A 22,133-nucleotide genomic window follows, 5' to 3' on the forward strand; every position below is an offset into this window, starting at 1 on the left:
TTGAACTTCTTATTTTACTTCAAGATGAAAATATTAAAAAATAATTAATTGCATCCCGAAAAAATTCCTTGGCACTATGCCCTATATGGAATGAATTTAAGTACTGATTGTACTTGCACCAAAAGCAAAATAAATTATTTCATGTTATTTTTGGGGTTAATTAGACATATATATAGGATCTTACATGAGTGTTCAAAGGCTCACAAAAATAAAAACTTCAGACTCGTTTCATAAAATCTCATAGGCAATGAACACAAATTTAAGATACTTTTTATCACATAACTACAAATACCTACATAACAAAGAATTTCACGTTAAAATGTATTCTGAAAATCCAGCAGAGACCGCCATTTTGTCCCGCCGTCCTCGTAATCTTGACGTCACGTCATTTTTCCTGACGTCATTTTATTGTTTCTGTCTGACGTCATAATGAATTTCCTGCCAATGAAAATCACTCCAGGTCATATTACACTAGTGACATACGTAAAAATATTACATGTGATAAATATATATACACAATTAAACACCAATTATTGTTAAAATGACAAGTATCGTTTATGCTCTGTCGGCAATGGAGCATCTTTAATAAAACCCTTGGGTAATATGGTGAAAAAATTATAAAAAGACCATTTTACTTCTATTTTTATTTCTCAAAACAAAATACTGCTATGATTAGAGAATAATCAGTAGATGGTGAGCAGTCTATAGTGTTGGAATTTCAACTGTCAATCACGATGTAAATAGTCTGTACATTTAGGTCGAACAAATCATGTACATTACACTAAAACAACAAAGATTCCTCATCACCATCTTTTGTTGCCAGGTCCAAGATCTCGTGGTGGGTAACATCCTGACTTGTTCCTGAACATGGACAAGTCCCTATTGACTATCCAGTTGTCTAATAAACATCCGGTGACAAACAATGCTGTGATGCTTCCAAGTTGTGCATAGTACTTAAAGAAGCGTCGATTTGTCATCACACTGCGAGTTCTGGTAACAACAACTCCTGCCATCTTAAAAAAAGAAAAGCATATTACAAGTAAAATAATACAAAATTTGATGTATGTATTACTTGTATCTCTAAAGCTATGCACGTAATAAGAATATTGACTCTTCCCGTACTCAACTCTACTTTACATATAAACAAGAGATCCCAGAGGGATCTTGGCGCCAACCAAAGAATGATCTATGTCTGACATGTGACAGAGGGATATTTCCCTTTGAAAAAAATCGCTTTGGCTTTAGTACCTTCTGAGAAATAGCAGTAACAAACTTTAACTATTAAAATCCAAGATGGCTGCCGGTCGGCCATGTTGTTAACCAATCAGTCCCAAAATGCCATATGCACAACTAGGATCCTAAGGGAACTTACCTATGAAATTCGAAAAAATCCCTTTAATACCTGGTACTTTCAGTGGAATAGCAGTAACAAACTTCAACTACCAAAATCCAAGATGGCGGCCAGTCGGCCATCTTGTCAACCAATCGGTCCCAAAATGCAATATGCACAACTAGGGTCCTAGGGGAACATACATATAAAATTTGAGAATGATCCTTTCAACAATTTCTGAGAAATAGCGGTAACAAATATTAATTATCAAAATCCAAAATGGTGACAGGACGGCCATCTTGTTAACAATCTGTCCCAAAATGCAATATGCATAACTAGGGTTTAAGGGGAAACTACATATAAAAATTTGAGAATGATCCTTTCAATATTTTCTGAGAAATAGCAGTAACAAATCTTAATTATCGAAATCCAAGTTGGCGGCTGGTCAGCCAACTTGTTGACCGATCAGTCCCAAAATCCAATATGCATAACTAGGGTTTTAGGGAAACCTACATAAGAAATTTGAAAAAGATCCCTTCAATACTTTCTGAGAAATAGCAGTAACAAGAATTGTTAACGGACGGAAGGACGGCAGACGGACGGACGGACTACGGACGAAAGGTGATTTGAATAATGTTAACCCACCATCATCGGATGGTAGGCTAAAAAGATAAAAGAACACAGATTATTGTTTTATTGTTTATACTGTTTTGATAGCTTATTGAAATTATACATGCGATGAAATCCATATGAATTCTACCTTTACTTGCACTGGCATGGGATAACCAGTCTTATGGACTGACAAGTTTATTCTGCATCTGCATATTATTATCATAGAGTGTGTTGCAACACATTGCAGAGTTATCTGCCCTTGTGGGTAGGCATTGATATCAACATCATGTGTTTGCAAACGTAACATACTTTTCAGAGAAAATGATGGGAGTTTCACTCACAAAATATTGAAATAATGACATCACCATGGATACCCACCAGCAAAGGGGGGTAACTCTGTAGCCTTAGCTGCTACAAGGAGCTCATGACAGAACATATACATAATAAATTATCAGTTACATACCTTGAAGTTGATGTAATGTTACAATTATTTCCTCAGCTAGCTTGATTTGGCTGCAGCCAACTTCTTAGCTTTGAATTTCCTGGTGCGATTCAGATCTAATGCAATAATGGTTAGGACAACAGTTGGATAGAGTATAGTTCTGTAGTATGGCTGGATTCTCCTCAGAATGGTTTGGGCCATTGATCTGCCGAAAGAGAAACAATAAAATGAAGGAGATGGTTGGCCATATATTACCTTATTCAAGGATCCCTCTGCGAAACATAAACATGGACTTTTTTGGGCCTTCGATAGAGGAATTTCACTCTATTTTGAAATTTAGTGCATGAATTTTCCCAATTAAAATGGCAGAAGTACAGACCCCTGAAACTTTTGAGTATGATCTGTGGTCAGCACAAACAGGTCAAAGGTCATGACATATATGTTGTGACATAGCACTTCTTTTGGGCTATGTCACTCAGTTCTTGTCTCGTCCATATTTTTTATAGAGAGAGTAAATATTTAGTGTAAAATAATAAACATATCGCTAGGTTATTGTTAAGTTGGCGGACATGCATCCTCGGTAACCCAGGCGATATATACACTAACATTGATAAGTGTAGCGTAGTGTAGTGCAATCACCCATGGGTCTCCGACGATGGCGGACATGTACCATTCTGGAACATGGCATACGGTAAAAATATTGCTTTTGTTAAATAAACATTTTTTTCATTTTATTATTTGTCGGTTTGTAGCTGACATATAAAAAAATATTTTGTGTATCCATATGGTGGTTCATACTAGATATTTTATAGCTATAGCTTCACACATATATTATACATGTACCTTTATTGAGTCAACATACTTCATAAAAGCATTCAAACTCAAACATGGCGACAGATATATGTGGGCTGTAGTTTATAAGGGCGCAGCCCTTCGTGTCAGAAGGGCATTCAGTGAAAAACACTTCTAAGATGTGAAAATATAAAAAAAAAATCCTATCTTCCATTATGCAACATTCAGGCCTAGTAGACAAGTAAAGTTTTCGGTAGCCATATTGGTTTCATTAACCATGGGTATGATGCTTAGCAGGAATTAAGCTCAATATATTACGGAGCCGTTCAAACGCTCTTGTGATTTGAATCTTTATCCAGCAGATGTAGAGCTACAGTGGACTCCATCTAATCACATTATTCGAATAATTCTGTTATTTGCATAAAATTCTGTGGTCCCCATTTTTTCCTTCTATATCTTTGTTTTATCATATATCAGCATCGCATGATTGTACTAGAAAGGAGACAACAAATCGTTTAAAAAATGAATATCTACAATATATATGTTAGTTGGAAAGGAAACTGACATATGGTACTGACAACATAGTTAAACAAGAGGCCCAGAGGGCCTGTATCGCTCACCTGGTTTGTAATGTCAAATCATGTTCTGAATACAGGTTCATTGTTTCTTTTCTGAAGGAATTTGAATATTTACCTCTTATTTCCCTATTGGGCCCCGCCCCTCCTGCCCCCGGGGGGTCAGAGCCAAAATTTATACAAGTTCTTTCCCCCTTCCCCCAAGGATGTTTGTGGCCAAATTTGGTTACAATCCATGCAGAACTCTAGGACAAGTAGCAATTTATATAATTTACCACTATTTCCCCTATTTGGCCCCGCCCCTCCTGCCCCCGGGGGTCAGAGCCAAAATTTATCAAGTTCAGTTCCCCCTCCCCCAAGGATGTTTGTGGCCAAATTTGGTCACATTCCATGCAGAACTCTAGGACAAGTAGCGATTTAAAGGAAATGTTGACGGACGGACGGACGGCGAACGGACGACGTCGGACGGACAACGGATGCCGCACCATGACATGTAAATTTGATTGTTGAAAGAATTATCTCCCTTTTTAATAACTATTAGTTTATGTTTTGGGTAAGTATGGAAATGTAATGATTAAACAAACACGAATGATTTAGTAGAAATTTTTTCTTAGCATATTTTTTTTCTTTTAAAGGATATCAATATTAATTTATTGAATTTCATATGTATATACTCATATATTCTTAAATCAATCCCCTAATAATTAGTTCTCTAAGAAATCAAAAGAAGTAAAATAGGTGAGTAATTATAACATTAAAAGCAAAATTTTATTATTTTGATTTATTTTAAATCTTTCTCATTTTTTTTTGGCTGTAAAAAAGCATGTGCACTTAAATATGTTGTGTTTTTTTTAATATCTTCGTCTGTATTATTTAATGGATAAATCATATTGCTTAAAATCGTAATTTGTGAGTGTTTGGAACTCGAAGAAGAAATTTATGTGTAAACACACCGATATGGGTCACTGCCTCTGGTAATTGACAGCCTGCTAGCCTTAGCCTACCAAGTCAGGACACTAATAAATAAACAACCTGGACCAGGCTGTGATTTACTTGGATAAGATCAATTTCTACCTGTGCAACTTATGATATTATGGATGAACACATGGCTTACATTTTTGAATAGGCAATTTTTCTGTCGCCAAAAAAATCGCCAAAGTCATAATTTGATCACCAATGAAATATTTTTTTCGCAAAATGCGACATTGGCGACCGCTGGCGTGAACCCTGGGTAACACCAAATGTTAACGGACAGAAGCTGAAGGATGGACGGACAGACCACGGACGAAAAGCGATTTGAATAGCCCACCATCTGATGATGGTGGGCTAAAAATTAGGAGCCCTTGATGTGGTTAATATGCATATAGTATTATACTGCCCCATACACTATGAAATAATGACATTCGATTGCCAGGTATGTATACAACCATGGTCATAATTCAAATTAATCAGGAAGGTGTTTAAGCAATAAATTGCCTTCTTGGGGGATTTATGTATTCTCCCAGGATTGCAGACAAATTGAAACAAATATTGATCTGCAACAATGGTTATGTTAGTCGTTTGGTTTGAAGTTGTTGATTATTTCCTCATTGCAACAAAAATGTGTGCTAACCATGGTACATATAATGTACGTTTCAAGTAATAACGCGAAAGTTACAAGTAATAACAAGAAAGTTTTGCATAATAACGCTATAGTTTTGAATAACCTGATTTTTTTTCTTTTAGCAAAATTAGCCCAATCGACTTTTGTATGTTAGTAATGGTGCCATGTAAAAATTATTGTGCTCTTTTTTGATAAAAACATTTAAAACAACTCCGTCCATTTTCTTTCACAGAATTCCTAATTTGGGTAACTTATACTTACAACCTGCCAATCAGTCCGCATTAATATTCATAAAACAATTTCTTAAGCTCAAACACACAAAGTTGTTGGAATACATATGTAAGACCTTTACACACTGTATTTTAGTCCTCAGTCTTTCCTAATGGTTAAACCTACTAGGACAACCTGAATCTTTGGCATCAACTTCAAGCTCAAGGTCACAACAAAGCTATGTTATGCAAACATTTCTAATGATTTATGTAACACTCCAAAGTATTTCCAAATAATATCTCCCTTAAAGATCACTTTTAAATTATTACAATATTAATGCAAAGCTATAGCATCACGGCTTGCAACATAATTAGAATTTTCTATAAAGGCATAAAAGAATAACTATCATACCCTCCTCCATTAACCGGATGTAGTGCCAGAGTTACTTCCCTATCTTATATCATTGAAAAAAAAAATAATTAAAATTTAATAAGTTAACATTTTTTCTTAACTTCCTTCTTCTTATTTTAATTTAAATAATGTATTTTCTTGTTATATCGACAACATGTATAAGATACATTCTTATTCGATGTGCCTCTTATAACACACACAAAAACTGTTTACAAGAATGGCGGACAAGATTTGAAACTCAATGCACGGAAACGTTCATTGAACAACCATTAGGTAAGCTTAGGCTATATAGGAGTATTGGGGGTTTGATAGGACGCAATTTGTTTTTTTCTCTGTTTTTATTGATAATGCTTTAGCATTAAATAACAAGTGTTCATTCTGCGTATAACTACGTGAAGCACTCGTAATTAAAAAATCTATCGTGTTTGAACTTGTCCATACGTCTGAATATACATAGATATTTGTCCAGGTCTCAGTTTGGACTTTCTTATTTACATTCCAAATACTGTCTTTGATATATTGAAAAATACATGGTAAGTGCCGTTAGTAAAGTTTCCCTACGGGAAGCATTTACTACCAGGCTTAGACAATATAACAGCAAACTTATTCATAGCTGACAACAGGTTTATGCATACTATTCAAATATAAATTTATCTTATCCGATAAGTGAAACAAATGATAGTACAGTATAGCGGTTTTGCATCAAAATTATAAAAAAAAATGTGTAAACAGACGGAAAATGAGTGGCCCATAGCCCAGTGGGCCCTCTGTAACATAATAACAGCGTGAGAGTGCATGTCAAGATTTTTAGGGGCCTCGGGGCCCCTGGTCATACATTATGATTAGTGTCGATGGCTAGAGTGATTAATTGTTGGGTACAGTCATGTATGATTCGATAAATCTACAGGGAAATTAGAAATGGAGATGATAAAAAGGCCTTACAATCGGATTTGGACAAACTGCAAGAATGGTCAAACACATGGCTACTGAAATTCCACCCGCTGAAATGTAAGGTTCTAACCATAAAAGGAAAAAGCAATGAAAGTCAGAAGTACAACATGACAGATGCAGGAGGTAATAAAATCAATCTTGAAAACATATCATCAGAAAAAGACATAGGAGTGCATGTGGACAAGGATCTAAATTTCTCTATACACATTCAACAAGCAGTCGATAAAGCCAATAGTATTCTTGGACTAATAAGAAGATCATTTGTATACATAGATGAAATGTCATTTAAACAATTTTTCAAAGCATTAGTAAGACCACATTTAGAATATGCTGCAAGCGTCTGGAATCCATACAGAACAAAGGACATCGAATCCATAGAAAAAGTACAGCGGAGGGCAACCAAACTAATCCCAGGGCTTAGAGATCTACCCTACAGCGAGAGATTAAAGCGACTAGGTTTACCTTCACTATCCTACCGGAGACTGAGGGGAGACATCATAAATGTATACAAGATAATGAAAAATTTCCATGACGATAGGGTTACCATTGGAATATTTGAGCATGATACCGCATCCCGGACGAGAGGTCATTCGCAAAAATTAAAGAAAAAACATTGCAAGTTAGATATACGGAAATATGCCTTCGGATTTAGAACTGTCGATATATGGAACAGTTTACCAGAAAATATCATAAACTCAACAACAATAAGAGATTTAGAGATAAGTCTAGACAAGTACTGGGCTAATTTGGAACTTAAATACAACCACTTGGAGAACTATAAAATAGAACACGGACGTACCAATTAACTAACTTCATTTAATAATTGATATCACTTAATTACTAATTGTACATCATGGATATTATTTCATTGTATTTCATTGTATGAGATATGGACATAGAGGCATGTTACTTGCCGGCGTCCATAAAATATCTTATTAAATCTTATTAATGATCATAGAAGTTAACGAATATACTATACCTTTCGGCCAGGTATGAATTACTTTTTTGTAGGTTTCCAATTATTTTATGCGTATACATACATTTACATATTATTTTTGTCCAAAACAAACATAACTACAGATTCCATAACTACCATTCTTATTATCTACCATACCACTCACAAGAGGTCAAATTAACAATTTGTGAACTTGCCATATCAATTCTCTTCAGAAAGACCTTGATGTTTATTACGTAAAAAATAATGCCTGGACTAGAAATTTGATATTTTATGAGGTTCAGTTTTATTGCCTAATGCCTAGTAGGTAAGCGATATCAAACAAGTGCGATAAAATGCAAACAAACGTTTTATAATGGTTTGCATAATCATTACTTTACTCCATTAGCAGTAATAGGCACCAATTGTAGCTTTTAAGACAACACCATTTTCTGTCTAAAAGTCTTTTGAGCTACATTATTGCAGCTAGCATGATTATTGTTATTCTTTTTGCAGTTGCAGTACAAAGTGAAACAGACACCAAACAGTATTTCCAGAAGAAACGTTTTTAACCAGAGATGAATATGGAAGATGAAGGCGATTTCACTGATGACGAGATCCGATATGAATTATCAAAATTAGGATATAACAATGTGCCTGATCACAGATTGAAGGAATTTAAGAAAGGTGAATATATATTAGTCAACGACTGGCTTTTGAAAGATTTTTACAGTATTTGAAGTTTAATGAAAAAGGCCTAATCAAAATTTGAAAAATAACAGAACCAATTATGAAAACAACGTAATGATAAAGATGCTACATACCAATAATCAAAATACGAGGAGGATTGAGATAAGTTCTGTTTCTGTTGCTTATATAGCAACTATATAGCATTTTTATGAGGTCGATGCATGTTTTTATTGACCAAAAGAAAAATTAGTCCGAGGTTGATAATTTTTCTTGGTCAATAAAAACATGCATCGACCGAATTCAAAATGCTACAATTGTTTTATTATTTGAATTGGTTTTTCTTTACAAGCAATAAATAAAAAGACATACAACATACTGTAGTTTTCATATTTCTCAATGTCCTATAAACAATGTGTATAGCTTATATTACTGTCTAAATAAAAGCACCACCATTACGTGTAACATAATTACATCTTTGTATTTGTAGCTCCGACATTGTTTAAAATGTTTCATTTCTCATCAAGACTACCGGCAGAGAGGCAAACCCGTCTATCTATCATTTGCCGTGTTTGACGAAAATGTGTTACCAACAAAATCGGCATCTTAGAAACGCTTAATTTATCAAGGTTATAATGATTGTCGCATTCAAACGCTTAAATGACTTCGACGCTTTGATGCACTGGTTCGTGAATTCCCGATCTATTTATAGACAGATCGGTCAATCAACTTTTACCAGTCGATCATTGTTTTATAGGGGGTCACGTGGGGTACTGACATCCAATGAGATTGACGGAAAAACCAAGAAAAATGATAATTGTCTTCATTGATTTTATCATATTTATGAGGCCACAATTTTGTGTGTACGACTACACACATTTCCAGTGAAGTATTGTTTGGCATATAAATACCGGACAGGTGAAAAATGACATGTTTGGGGTGTAATATCTACATACTTAGTGGGTTAAAGTTGTATGGTCTCTGACTTGCAGTCTTTAAAGCGTTCTACATATTTTTCTCTGCCTCTCTAAGTTTTAAACTTTCCATATTTATCAACTTTTAACACGTTTGTACCTGGGTATTCACAAAGTTATTAGATAATTAAAAGGTTCCGATCTAAACGAGTTTCATCAATGCCGGTCACATGATCAAATTGGTTTTCCGATGTTACCCGAAATTTTAAACATTACGTTGATCTGTAGCGACTTTTACCTATATGTTATGATGTGTTATCACTGATCAATACATGTACACACAGTGTAATAATAAAACACAGACTTTAAAATAATTGGAAAGTTTTCTTTAAAAATAACATCTTAGCTAGCAAAGGTTTATAATTCAGTTACACTTGTAACATGCATAGGTTGGGGCCGACCACAAAAGAGCAATCACCCATAAAAAGCAGGCTGTGCTTATCACTTACTGTAACTATGATATGTATATAGATGCTGGGTACCGACACTCATCCGCACAGACACAAAAGCTAGCTATTGAACTAAACATAGCAGTTGAAATGCCCATATCCATGTATCGTCACACACTTCACAGTTTGTGCATTGTGGAGTGTAGCATATATATAATCAGAAGCCTTGGATGGTGAGGATATGAAAATAAATATCTGCAAATAACAGAAAAATAGGCTCCAAAATAAAATTTAAAAAAAAGATAAAATAAAAAAAACATTTGGTTAATTATTAGCTATTGAATCAACTATGCAGTTGAATGCCTATATCCATGTATCGTCACACACTTCACAGTTTGTGCATTGTGGAGTGTAGCGTATATAATCAGAAGCCTGAAAATAAATATCTGCAAATAACACAAAAATAGGTTAAAAAAAATAAAAACAAAAAACCAACAACAGGTGGTTATGATTAAAAATATGAACAAGTTTTATAATGATCGAGTAATATCAGATATTTCCCCAGCATTTAATTGATATTCATTCAAAATTTAACGACAAGAATAGAAGTTAAAGCAACTTTAAAAAAAAATGATATCCTTGTCACTTTATCATATTTTATCGCAGATCTGAAAGTCTTAATTCAGCATGAGTATAGCAAAGAAAGCTCACAAAACAACAGTATCCTGTCTCATCCTGCTCCAGACACATCAGCTTCAACCAATGGTATGTCTATTATCTGATTTATCTCCTATATAATATGTATATGATATGGCTCTGCCCATTGTAATGTAAAATCTGTTCATGTTATTGTTATTCAGTGTACATGGTTATATTTGCCTAAATGGAACACAAATAATGTGATATTTTAATATTGATAATGTTACATTTTCAGTACTTTGTTAGATATTTGAGATGTTGTTCTTCTAGATACGGAGATAGTGATTAAGATATTTGTGTATTTGAACAGGTTTTCCTAATAGCTATAACAGAAATCCTTTAGAAGAATCTCAACAAAGGTGTACATCACAGGATTCCTGGAGAGTGAGTACAAATATGATAAAATATATGTATATGAAGAATATCTTTTTTAAGTGTAGGGTCTTGCGATTGGAGTTGAAAAATTTGGAATGTGGTTTATCACTTCTGTCGACTTGATTTTCTATAAGTTCATTATCACTGATGAGCATAATGGTCATACATTTTCTCTCTCCCCTCTCTGACTGTCGACGCAGGATTACTTCGAAAGGCACAGGTGAAGTACTAACCAGACAGAGGGAGGAAGTTCCTTTCATCACTACAGGCACAAATTGAATGGGATAACAGTATGCGCGTGGCGATTGGCCGAGTCTGACTTCATAAGCCCCGCCCCATAAACAACAAAGACAGCACGTAAAACTCTTCAATTCAGTAATCACCGAGATGTGACGGCGTAGTTACATGGCCTCTCAGTTTTGGTGTAGAACAAACAACTCGATATTTTAATATTAACTTTACATATATACTGTATGGTAATGTCCCGGTTAATTTGAAGCTACGGAGAGTTCAAACACGCATTTTTTAGAGAAACAAGGACATAGTCATTCAGATCCCCCGCCAATGGAGATATCAAAGCTGAAGTAAGTTTGATTGTGGAGACTTATGTGCATGAAAAAAACCAGGAAAAAGGTAGTTGAGCTAAAGAAAGATGGAGTATAATTCAAGTAGAGCGGGCCTGCAATTGTTGAATCAGGTATACAGCCTTGACATTTATATTAGACTATATATTGCTATATACACAAAGATGGGTGGAGTTTTACAAAGTAACATTTACCATGATATTTTCAGCAATGTTTCCATCGTAACGGAAAAAGTGCAAAAAATGAAAACCTAAAAATAGCAAAAGGTACTACTAGACCATAAAAAGAATGTGTCTATGAAGTTTCGTGGAAATATCTCTGCTGGTTTTAGAGTTATGCTGCGGAAATGAACCTGCTACAAAAATATGATATTTTCAGCAATGTTTCTATGGTTACAGAAAAAAGCACAAAAAGTGAAAACCTAAAAATAGCAAAAGGCACTACTAGACCATAAGAACAATGTGTCTATGAAGTTTCATGGAAATATATCTGCTGGTTTTAGAGTTGTGCTCCAGAAACGATTCTTACACAAAAATCTGCCATTTTCAGCAATGTTTCCATGGTTACAGAAAAAAGTACAAAAAGTGAAAACCTTAAAATAGCAAAAGGCACTACTAGACCATAAGACCAATGTGTCTATGAAGTTTCGTGGAAATATCACTTCTGGTTTTAGAGTTATGCTCCGGAAACGAACCTGGTACAAAAATATGATATTTTCAGCAATGTTTCCATGGTTACGGAAAAAGTGCAAAAAATGAAAACCTAAAAATAGCAAAAGGCACTACTAGACCATAAGACCAATGTGTGTATGAAGTTTCATGGAAATATCTCTACTGGTTTTAGAGTTATGCTCCGGAAACCATTCATATGGACGGACGGACGGACAGACGGACGGACGGACAGAACCCATTTTTCTTTCATACCTACGGGTGTAATACTGGCTGGTCTAGGGCAATACACTCATGTCGCCTGAGGCTGTATTGCATGGCTACTCATGCAATAAAGCCTCATGACGTCACGGCGTCAACAAAATCTCTAATTCCTCGGTAAAATTTTAACCTTTTTTTCACGAATATGACTGGTTTTATTATGAAAGATGCAAACAACGGAATTTGTTATGAAAATATCACGTAAATTTTCATGTATGGAAAATTGACTTCCAGTCGTTGATTTCTCCGAATTTATTTCGAAATGGCGGGATATTATACTGTAAAATTGCAATAAAACATTGAGGTATGAAAGAAAAATACTCTTTCATAAGTGGATATGAAGGATAGGGATATTCTACCCTCGGGATCACAAAATGTAGCAAAACCCTCGGCAAGCCTCGGGTTTTACTACATTTTGTGACCCTCCGGTAGAATATCCCTATCCTTCATATCCACATATGAAAGAGTCTTATAGTATATCCCCCGCCAATTTCGTTGGGCGGGGGATAAAAAATAATTCTTTAACTAATGACAGTTTGAACACGTCAAATGATCAAAGTAAAGGTAAGATTTTTGTCGGCAAATCGGCACAATGGAATCCCCATAAATGACGGTATTTTGAATATTGCCACAAAGATTTTTGAATTAAAGACTAAATGAATGATCATTACAATGACTTTTACAACAGATAATGAATTAAAATGAACATTTTAAGTAATAAATAAAATTATTTGCGCTGAAATATTGTGCACAAAACAGCACCCCAACAATGTAGATATTTGTACTTTATGTACGTGGAAGAAATTGCCAATGTTCCTTAGGCCCAATCTAGATAAAGATATCACTTAAAATTGACATTAAAATTCAACATTCGGTCTTATTACATGTAAACATGTGCCGTACGCTGGTTTGGGCAAGCCAGTTACGCTGTGTCATGTCAGCGAGTACGCTGGATATTCAGCTCCGGCCAAAACAATCCACTTGTTGGTAATATTTTAACAATGTAAACGTAAACGTGCATACTTTTCCTAAGTTTTAATATATCAACATAATCTGTATCTAATTTAGACATAGACAATCTGCGATCGGGGGGTAGACAATCTGACAGTTTGATTGTGACCTAATTTTACAAACAGAATGTAAATATTTTCAGCAGCAGTTTCGTAAAAGCAACCTACTCTATTTATAATTAAAAAACATGTTTAGTTACGAAATATAACAAAGGACTAATACTTAACTATATTTTCTGTGGTTTACTGCCAGTAAATAATTACGGACGTCGTTGTAGATTCTTAGGCCTCGATCAACGGTGCTGTTTTGGGGCTTTAACTACACGCATGGCTTCTGTTACACAATATTAACATTAGGCCTACAGTACATGTTAAATTTCTAATTAAATGTACAAATAAATGCTCACGTTAATGGAGAATTCATCTTTCAGGTAAATCAGCAAAATGTGTGCTTTTCCTAGAAATTTTCTGCTTTACGTCGCGTATGTCAGATATGTATTGGTACTGTACTGATTTTTAAATACCGATTTCAACTCGGATAGTTCGAACGCATGGTTTTTCTGAAGCTTATTTTTTGAGGAAATGGGCGTGTTTATAGAAATGAATCGACCAATGAAAACAAGCACTGCATTCCCAGAATAAATTAACCACACTCGTGTGTATAGATACACAGGTAACTAGTTCATCCACACATCGAGGAAGTAATGCAGCCGTGCCTTTCGAAGTAATCCCGCGTCGACAGTAAAAGCATATACAAATTATATGCCAACTTAATTACCTGTGTAATTCAAATGTTTTATATCTTGGGAATGGGCTTATCATAAGTTCTATCAGTTTTACACGTACATCTTGTGCCAATACCATTACACATATGCCATATAAAATATGTTTAATTCAAAGTATAGGAGACAGCACTACATAGACATATCAGATGGATATTATTTTGTATATCATAAAGATTACACTTAATACATGTAGTTTAAAGCTGCATATATTAGATTTAAGCCTTTTTAGGTCACCTGAGACGAAGTCTCAAGTGACCTATTCTAATTGCCTTTTGTCCGTCGTCGTCCGTCGTATGTCCGTAAACAATTTACATTTTCGACTTCTTCTCCAAAACTGCTGAAGCAATTTCAATGAAATTTTGCACAAACCTTCTAAGGCATAAGGCCAATCAAAATTGTGAATTATATGGTCCCCACCCCCCCAGGGAGCTATGGGAGGGGCCAAAAGGGGTAAAATTGACTAAAATTTCAAAAATCTTCTTCTCCACTCACAGATGTGATGGAATTAAATACTCTTCATAGATAGAAAGGTCCTAAGGTCCTTTACAAAAATTGTGAATTATATGACCCTTTGGTCTCAGGTTTCCCCCTGGGGAGGGCGTTAAGTTTACTTTAGTTTATATAGGGAAAAAACATTTGTGAACATTATTTGCCTATTTTTCACAGGAAATTAGTCAAACTGGGTTAGAATTATTAGTCTGAAAAAGCATTTTAACATCATATCCATATTGGTCATGGCCGACCCCCAGGGGCCAGAGGGGCAGAGCCAAAAGGGGGTCAAAATGGTAATTTCAAAAATCTTTTTTCTGAATTCACATATTTGATGGAACCAAATAATCTTAATAGATTAAAAAGTCAAATTTATAAAATCACTGACTGACGTCAAGGGCCTGATGGGCAAATATATAGTGTTTTTATGTCTTTGTTTCATTCTGTATCTGAACTCAGGTGACCATTAAGGCCTATGGGCCTCTTGTTCTGTAAATGGTATGGAATAGAAACATTAAAATTGGACATATACTTATTAATGTTTAAGTCGGTTATTGGTTGAGTTGACTGACATTTGTGGAGTTTTTAGTCATTTGATCATGAAAAGAAAGTCAACAAAATGATTGAGTTGATAAATGACTGATTTTGATATTGATACAGATAACCAATCACCAAGGAGGAAAGGAGAACAGATATGACCTTGGGACTGATCCAATCCTTAGGAAACCTCTTGGTCCAGCCCCCAAACATATCGGTGGTAATTTCTGCATGTATGACTCAACAACAGACACATCACACCAACAACTCCGAGATGATGTATCGGACACAGATACGGAGAGGAGAATGGTCAAACGTAAAGTTCTAAGGTAATCACCAGAAACTCTGTATAGTTGTGTTCATGTCAGATGGTCAAGTAATTCACAATTTTCATAATTAGCTACATAGGTACATTAAAAAAGTATGATTGAAGTTCATGGTGGAGTTGTCTTCATCAAACAATACATTTACAATCAACTCTTATACTTAATTTTAATTTTAAAGGTCACATAATGCAATGTTGCTTTGTGGAGTAACTTGTATTTTGTGACCTATATTCATTCTATTTTGTTCTTCTTTGCTGCTCTTCATACAATGCCAGAAATTGGGCCAAATTTTTACTTGGATGCACATTCAGATTGTTTAATTTTGTTGTAAACGTAACGGTTTTTGCCTTGCAGGAAAAAAGATGATGGCTCTAAAGTGATAGACGAGTCAATGAGTGATATAGGTGAGTCAATAAAACACTGGTTCACTTCACCAACAGTGATAGACGAGTCAATGAGTGATATAGGTGAGTCAATAAAACACTGGTTCACTTCAGAAACAGTGATAGACGAGTCAATGAGTGATATAGGTGAGTCAATAAAACACTGGTTCACTTCACCAACAGTGATAGACGAGTCAATGCGTGATATAAGTGAGTCAATAAAACACTGGTTCACTTCACCAACAGTGATAGACGAGTCAATGAGTGATATAAGTGAGTCAATAAAACACTGGTTCACTTCACCAACAGTGATAGACGAGTCAATGAGTGATATAGGTGAGTCAATAAAACACTGGTTCACTTCACCAACAGTGATAGACGAGTCAATGCGTGATATAAGTGAGTCAATAAAACACTGGTTCACTTCACCAACAGTGATAGACGAGTCAATGAGTGATATAAGTGAGTCAATAAAACACTGGTTCACTTCACCAACAGTGATAGACGAGTCAATGAGTGATATAGGTGAGTCAATAAAACACTGGTTCACTTCACCAACAGTGATAGACGAGTCAATGCGTGATATAAGTGAGTCAATAAAACACTGGTTCACTTCACCAACAGTGATAGACGAGTCAATGAGTGATATAAGTGAGTCAATAAAACACTGGTTCACTTCACCAACAGTGATAGACGAGTCAATGAGTGATATAAGTGAGTCAATAAAACACTGGTTCACTTCAGAAACAGTGATAGATGAGTCAATGAGTGATATAGGTGAGTCAATAAAACACTGGTTCACTTCAGAAACACTGATAGACGAGTCAATGAGTGATATAAGTGAGTCAATAAAACACTGGTTCACTTCACCAACAGTGATAGACGAGTCAATGAGTGATATAGGTGAGTCAATAAAACACTGGTTCACTTCAGAAACAGTGATAGATGAGTCAATGATGATATAGGTGAGTCAATAAAACACTGGTTCACTTCACCAACAGTGATAGACGAGTCAATGAGTGATATAGGTGAGTCAATAAAACACTGGTTCACTTCAGAAACAGTGATAGATGAGTCAATGAGTGATATAGGTGAGTCAATAAAACACTGGTTCACTTCACCAACAGTGATAGACGAGTCAATGAGTGATATAGGTGAGTCAATAAAACACTGGTTCACTTCAGAAACAGTGATAGACGAGTCAATGAGTGATATAGATGAGTCAATAAAACACTGGTTCACTTCACCAACAGTGATAGACGAGTCAATGAGTGATATAGGTGAGTCAATAAAACACTGGTTCACTTCACCAACAGTGATAGATGAGTCAATGAGTGATATAGATGAGTCAATACAACAATGGTTCACAGTGTTTTCTTGATTTTAATATAAAATGACTGTATTATAATTGTGTCATACCTTCTGACAAGTAGGTTGTGGTAAATGTGCAGATTGTTAGATTTGAGTTACCTCCCCTTGTTATCACAGCATTGATTGTGTGAATTGAAATAATTTCAATATTATAATAGAATTATTTAGAAATTGATGTATGTATTTGATTTAGATATTCACAAATTCTCCTTAAGCAGTCTCTAATCTTAAAATGACAAAATAACAAAATTGATGCCGCGTGTGAAAATTAGTGCTCTTTACTCAAAATGTATTTCTAATAAAACTATATAATTGACATCTCAACTTGAATAAATATTTCAGAATTTGTGCTAGGTCAATACTGGTTAACAAACTATAGTTTGGTCTTGTCAAAAATGCTTGTACTTATAATGAATGTGACTATAACTAGTGAACACTTTTCAGGAAGTATACTTGACCTTGACGAAAGGCTGCGTGACCTTGGCATTAATGATGACAGAACGTCTCGACGACCTCAGTCCTCAAGAGAAGTGGTAAATACCGCATATAAAACCTTAAGCATGTAGAGTGTAGTTGCCAGAAATCAATGGATTTTTCATGTCCATGACAATAAATAGAGGTTAGGGATAGAGGCATAGATTTCCTGTACTCATCCCATCCCTTTTCCTCAGTTTCGAATATGAGCAGGTATATCAATGTCTTACACACATATCTAGATTGTTGTTTTTAGATATCTATTAACATTTTCAAAAGATATCAAAAGTCAAATTGTTAAAGAGATGCCCCACACTTGATATTCCAGGAATTACTATCACTGTCGTAATATCTACTCCCATCAACAATATTTCAGGGGTTACTATCACTGCCGTTATATCCACCCCCATACTTGATACTCCAGGGGTTACTATCACTGTCATTATATCCACTCTGTACTCAATATTTCATGGATTACTATCACTGTTGTTATATCCACACCTGGTTTATGTCATAGTAAAACACAAGGGGTTTCAGGAGAAAAAACTGACCATTGATCACAGGCCTACACAGAGACATCCTTTGAAGATAAACAGAGAGCTACGCCCAATATTGAAGCCATACAGTGTATCATTATTCAATTCTTTTGATGTACATCAAAGAACCAAACTACCAAACACAAAGCCTTCAGTTTTATTCTGACATATATAGTCCATAGGTGAATAAAACAACAGTGTTAGTAATCCCTTGAATATTGAGAATGTGTGGAACCATATCAGTTCTGTGTTTACAGAATGCTATGTTATGGATTAAGTTGTAATGTCTCTCTGATGCAGAAACATTTAGCCAGCTGGTGTCTGTTTTATTATATTATGAACTCTGTAATTTTCAGCCTCCCTACAGATTGTCAGCTGATGACCAGCGTCCGGCCTCAGGTAAGTTATCTTCATAATGTACTAGATATTTCTATGCTCACCTGTTCTTTACACCAATGATCATCCACCAAACTTTTGCAGGATGCTAGACATCACCCGGTAATAAAGTCTGGATTCTTGTTCATACATCTGAAATATTACACATATCAGTTTTTGTTACAATTGCCATGGAAAGGTGGAAACTTGTGATTTCAGTTTGGCTAGATAAAATGATGAAACAATCCTTTTGTATATAAGAGTTAATTTAATTGACTTGCAATCTAGAAACTTTTTTGTTAAATCAAAGAAACAATTATATTTTTTTCAATAGTCATCTTGAGGTCAGCTAAACACCCTCATACCAAGAATCTACGTAAGTCAGATCCTGTGGCACGATATCAGCAGTTCCAACAAAGCTGGTCCCAACAAAAGGCACCTGGTGAAAAAGTCCACAAAAATCTACGCTGGAATATCCGGGAACACATGCTGAACCAGGACCAGGTGTTAGAGAAGGTATACAAATATTTCTGAGATTATTTTGTTCTATCCTGGTATATTGGGGTTTAACTTTTAACCAACATCAAGTACAAAATCATAGTCTCCTTTCTGTTAAAATCTTTCATGTTCATTTCTATAATTTAAAGAAAAGAGGATTAAATAACATGAGATCCCAGAGGGATCTTGGCACCCACCAAAGAATGATCTACCTCTGACAATGGAAAGGGGGATCTTTTCTCTGCTTTTCAAACTTTGACTACATACTACATATAAACTTTTGAGACGGTTCGCTTCAGTACTTTCTGAGAAATAGCGGTAACAAACTTCAACTATCAAAATACAAGATGGGGACCTGTCAGCCATCTTGTTCACTGATCAGTCCCAAAATGCAATATGCACAACTAGGGCCCATAGGGGTACCTACATATAAAATTTGAGTACTTTCTAAGAAATATTCGGTTAAGGACAACATACTATGTAAATATCAATTTTATTATCGGATACCGTTTACAGAAAACTCTCCTATATTTATATAATTAATTAACCTTTTAATTTACCTATAAAAAAAGAAGATTAATTAACAGTATGAATTGAAGCAGTTTTTTTTCTTTGATTCCAATTTGAATTATTGTGTATCTAACATGTCTAAGGCATTTTGAAATGTGGTTTTGCACATATATATTACATAGTAAAGGTTCAGAACAGTATAAAATAAGCATGAGTTGTCTCCCATTTAACAATCAATTATTACATTTCATAATTAATAGTCTTTGAGAAAATCATAATCGATCGATTAAAATCAAGAATCGGTCCAACACTATCTGTTTCTTTTACTTTATTGTGTTTTCAAAATGGAAGTTATTTATATTCAATCAATTTGATGTGGCTTGAATGTTTTTCAGAAATCCCAAAGGGTGTTTGTGCCTAACAAGTATGTGGTTCCTACAGACAAAAAGCGGAGAGATTTGAGGTGGCAGATACGAATGGACATAGCACAAGGACAGATGCCAGCTCATGGGTTTTACCATGAATACTGACGACAAGTTCTCAGTGTATATGTGCTCATAGATTGTGATCCAACTGATACCAAGCAGTGGATTTACCTATTCTCATGGATGTTAGACCTATCAGTAGATACCTGTGTTTGATGTTTAATGGTGTTGGAGAGATTGACTTCATTCTAAAGAAAGGAGTAAGCCAAGGATGATGCAAACAATCTCAATCTGAACCGTCCAATGTTGTATTTGATGTCAATAGTAAATGGGTGATCTATGTTGTAGGGTAAGCTCCAGTGGTTTAGGTGTGAGCTGCTTCTATATGGATTTCCATTAGTGTTAGAACCTTTACAAATCAGGTCTCTTGCTGAAATACAAATACATCAATTTAAACTCAAGTGTCGTTAGTATATTTTATAAATGTTGTAAAAAATAAGCTGTAGATATGTATATACATGAAACATTTACACCTACAAGTTATAGTGGGTCTATTGATGTAATTATCCAACAGATGCATTTATCATGGCTTCACTCTGAGTCCCGAAGAAAAATATCATAATCAAACATTTAACTTGTTACTTAAAACATTTTTAGTTTATGTTTGGATGGAAACCTTTTTGAAATCATAATTATCAGCTTAAGCATGCTGTTTTATATTTGGGACCAAAATCAGACATTGACATTATGAGGATAGTTACTAGTTATAGCATACTCATTACCAATTATAAGGTACCAATTAAATCCATACCATTGAAATATTGTAAATTGGGATATTTTGGCGTCGGGGAAAATTTGGTCTTTTTGCATCAGAATAGGGTGGTTAAATTTTGGTGTGTTTAAATTGGGAGTTTCCGTATGCCATGTATAATTTTGGCGCATAAGTTGATTTGATAAAAGAAAAACATTGTGAAGATTTACTTTGCCTGTGCACATAGATCCAGCAACAAACAATGAAAAACTGATGTGATTGGTTTTGAGAACCTTCGCGATGCAAAGACAACCCTTTGAAATATTGGTCTTCAATAGAAGTGATAAATAGTCACACATCTAATTATATGTTTGCACAAAAGAAAGACTTGCACATGTAGCATTATTTTTCCAGTTGACAGCACATACCTTAAATGTATGTTTATGTAAAGTGATCGAGGAATTTACCTGAGAGTATGTGTTCACATACCTAATAAATGGCACGTAGATGTATTGATCGTTATGTATAAACAAATAAATACGTAGCCAATATTATAAATTTCGGTGTTTTAAATTTTGGCGCTTTCATGCCAAACTCCAAATAAGCCAAAATATGACCACATCCAAAATATCCCAATTTACGCTTTTGTTGTAGGTTTATATCATAGGTACACTAGATCAATCATGTTACAGATCTATTATATGTTAGAAACTGTACAATATCAGCTTTATTCTGTTTTTACTTGTGAATACTGATGTAATTTATTTTTAAGAAATAAAACTTTATGTAAACATTAATGACCATGATATGATAAAAATTAAAGTAATGTGAACATGTACCCATTTTCTGTTTTATTGTTGAGGCTAGGATACTGTTACTAACAACCAACATCAATATTAGCATTGTCATTCCTCTTTACATTGTAAAATCTTTTTAAAATGTTATCATGATTAATTGAAACTTTCTTTATTCACATGCTGCTGTAACACACAATCCTAAAGGCCCACTATCTTTCCGAAATGTCTTTTAATTTTTAAAATAGAAATGCAAAACAAGATTGATAATTTTGTAGAACTGCTGAAGTTGTTATCTTATTGTTAATACTACACTTATTACCTTCTGAACAATTTGATTGAAATAAATAATCAAATGGTAATTTTTTTTTT

At 34.7% G+C, this 22,133-nt stretch overlaps 1 protein-coding gene and 1 long non-coding RNA gene across 5 annotated transcripts; one reads left to right on the forward strand and one right to left on the reverse strand.

Annotated features, from left to right (window-relative positions):
- Nucleotides 1-629: 629 nt before the first annotated feature.
- Nucleotides 630-13,937, reverse strand: LOC138319287 (uncharacterized). Of its 4 annotated transcripts, none has more exons than XR_011207988.1 (3): nucleotides 13,915-13,937; nucleotides 2,406-2,589; nucleotides 630-1,013 (listed from the first exon to the last, which is right to left on the reverse strand). It is a non-coding gene; the product is annotated as an uncharacterized lncRNA (long non-coding RNA). The 4 variants fall into 4 exon arrangements; XR_011207985.1 differs by lacking the exon at nucleotides 13,915-13,937 and adding an exon at nucleotides 5,976-6,026; XR_011207986.1 differs by lacking the exon at nucleotides 13,915-13,937 and adding an exon at nucleotides 5,751-5,775.
- LOC138319285 (centriolar and ciliogenesis-associated protein HYLS1-like) lies at nucleotides 6,112-21,805 on the forward strand. Its single transcript, XM_069262330.1, has 10 exons — nucleotides 6,112-6,248; nucleotides 8,377-8,547; nucleotides 10,577-10,675; nucleotides 10,920-10,993; nucleotides 15,442-15,647; nucleotides 15,999-16,048; nucleotides 17,843-17,931; nucleotides 18,765-18,807; nucleotides 19,118-19,299; nucleotides 20,187-21,805. Exons 2-10 carry the CDS (start codon nucleotides 8,439-8,441, stop codon nucleotides 20,319-20,321), a joined length of 987 nt encoding a protein of 328 aa, XP_069118431.1. The 5' UTR covers nucleotides 6,112-6,248; nucleotides 8,377-8,438; the 3' UTR covers nucleotides 20,322-21,805.
- Nucleotides 21,806-22,133: the final 328 nt, after the last annotated feature.

Source organism: Argopecten irradians, chromosome 3 (genome assembly GCF_041381155.1).
Source record: "Argopecten irradians isolate NY chromosome 3, Ai_NY, whole genome shotgun sequence".
NCBI classification, from domain to species: Eukaryota; Metazoa; Mollusca; class Bivalvia; order Pectinida; family Pectinidae; genus Argopecten; species Argopecten irradians.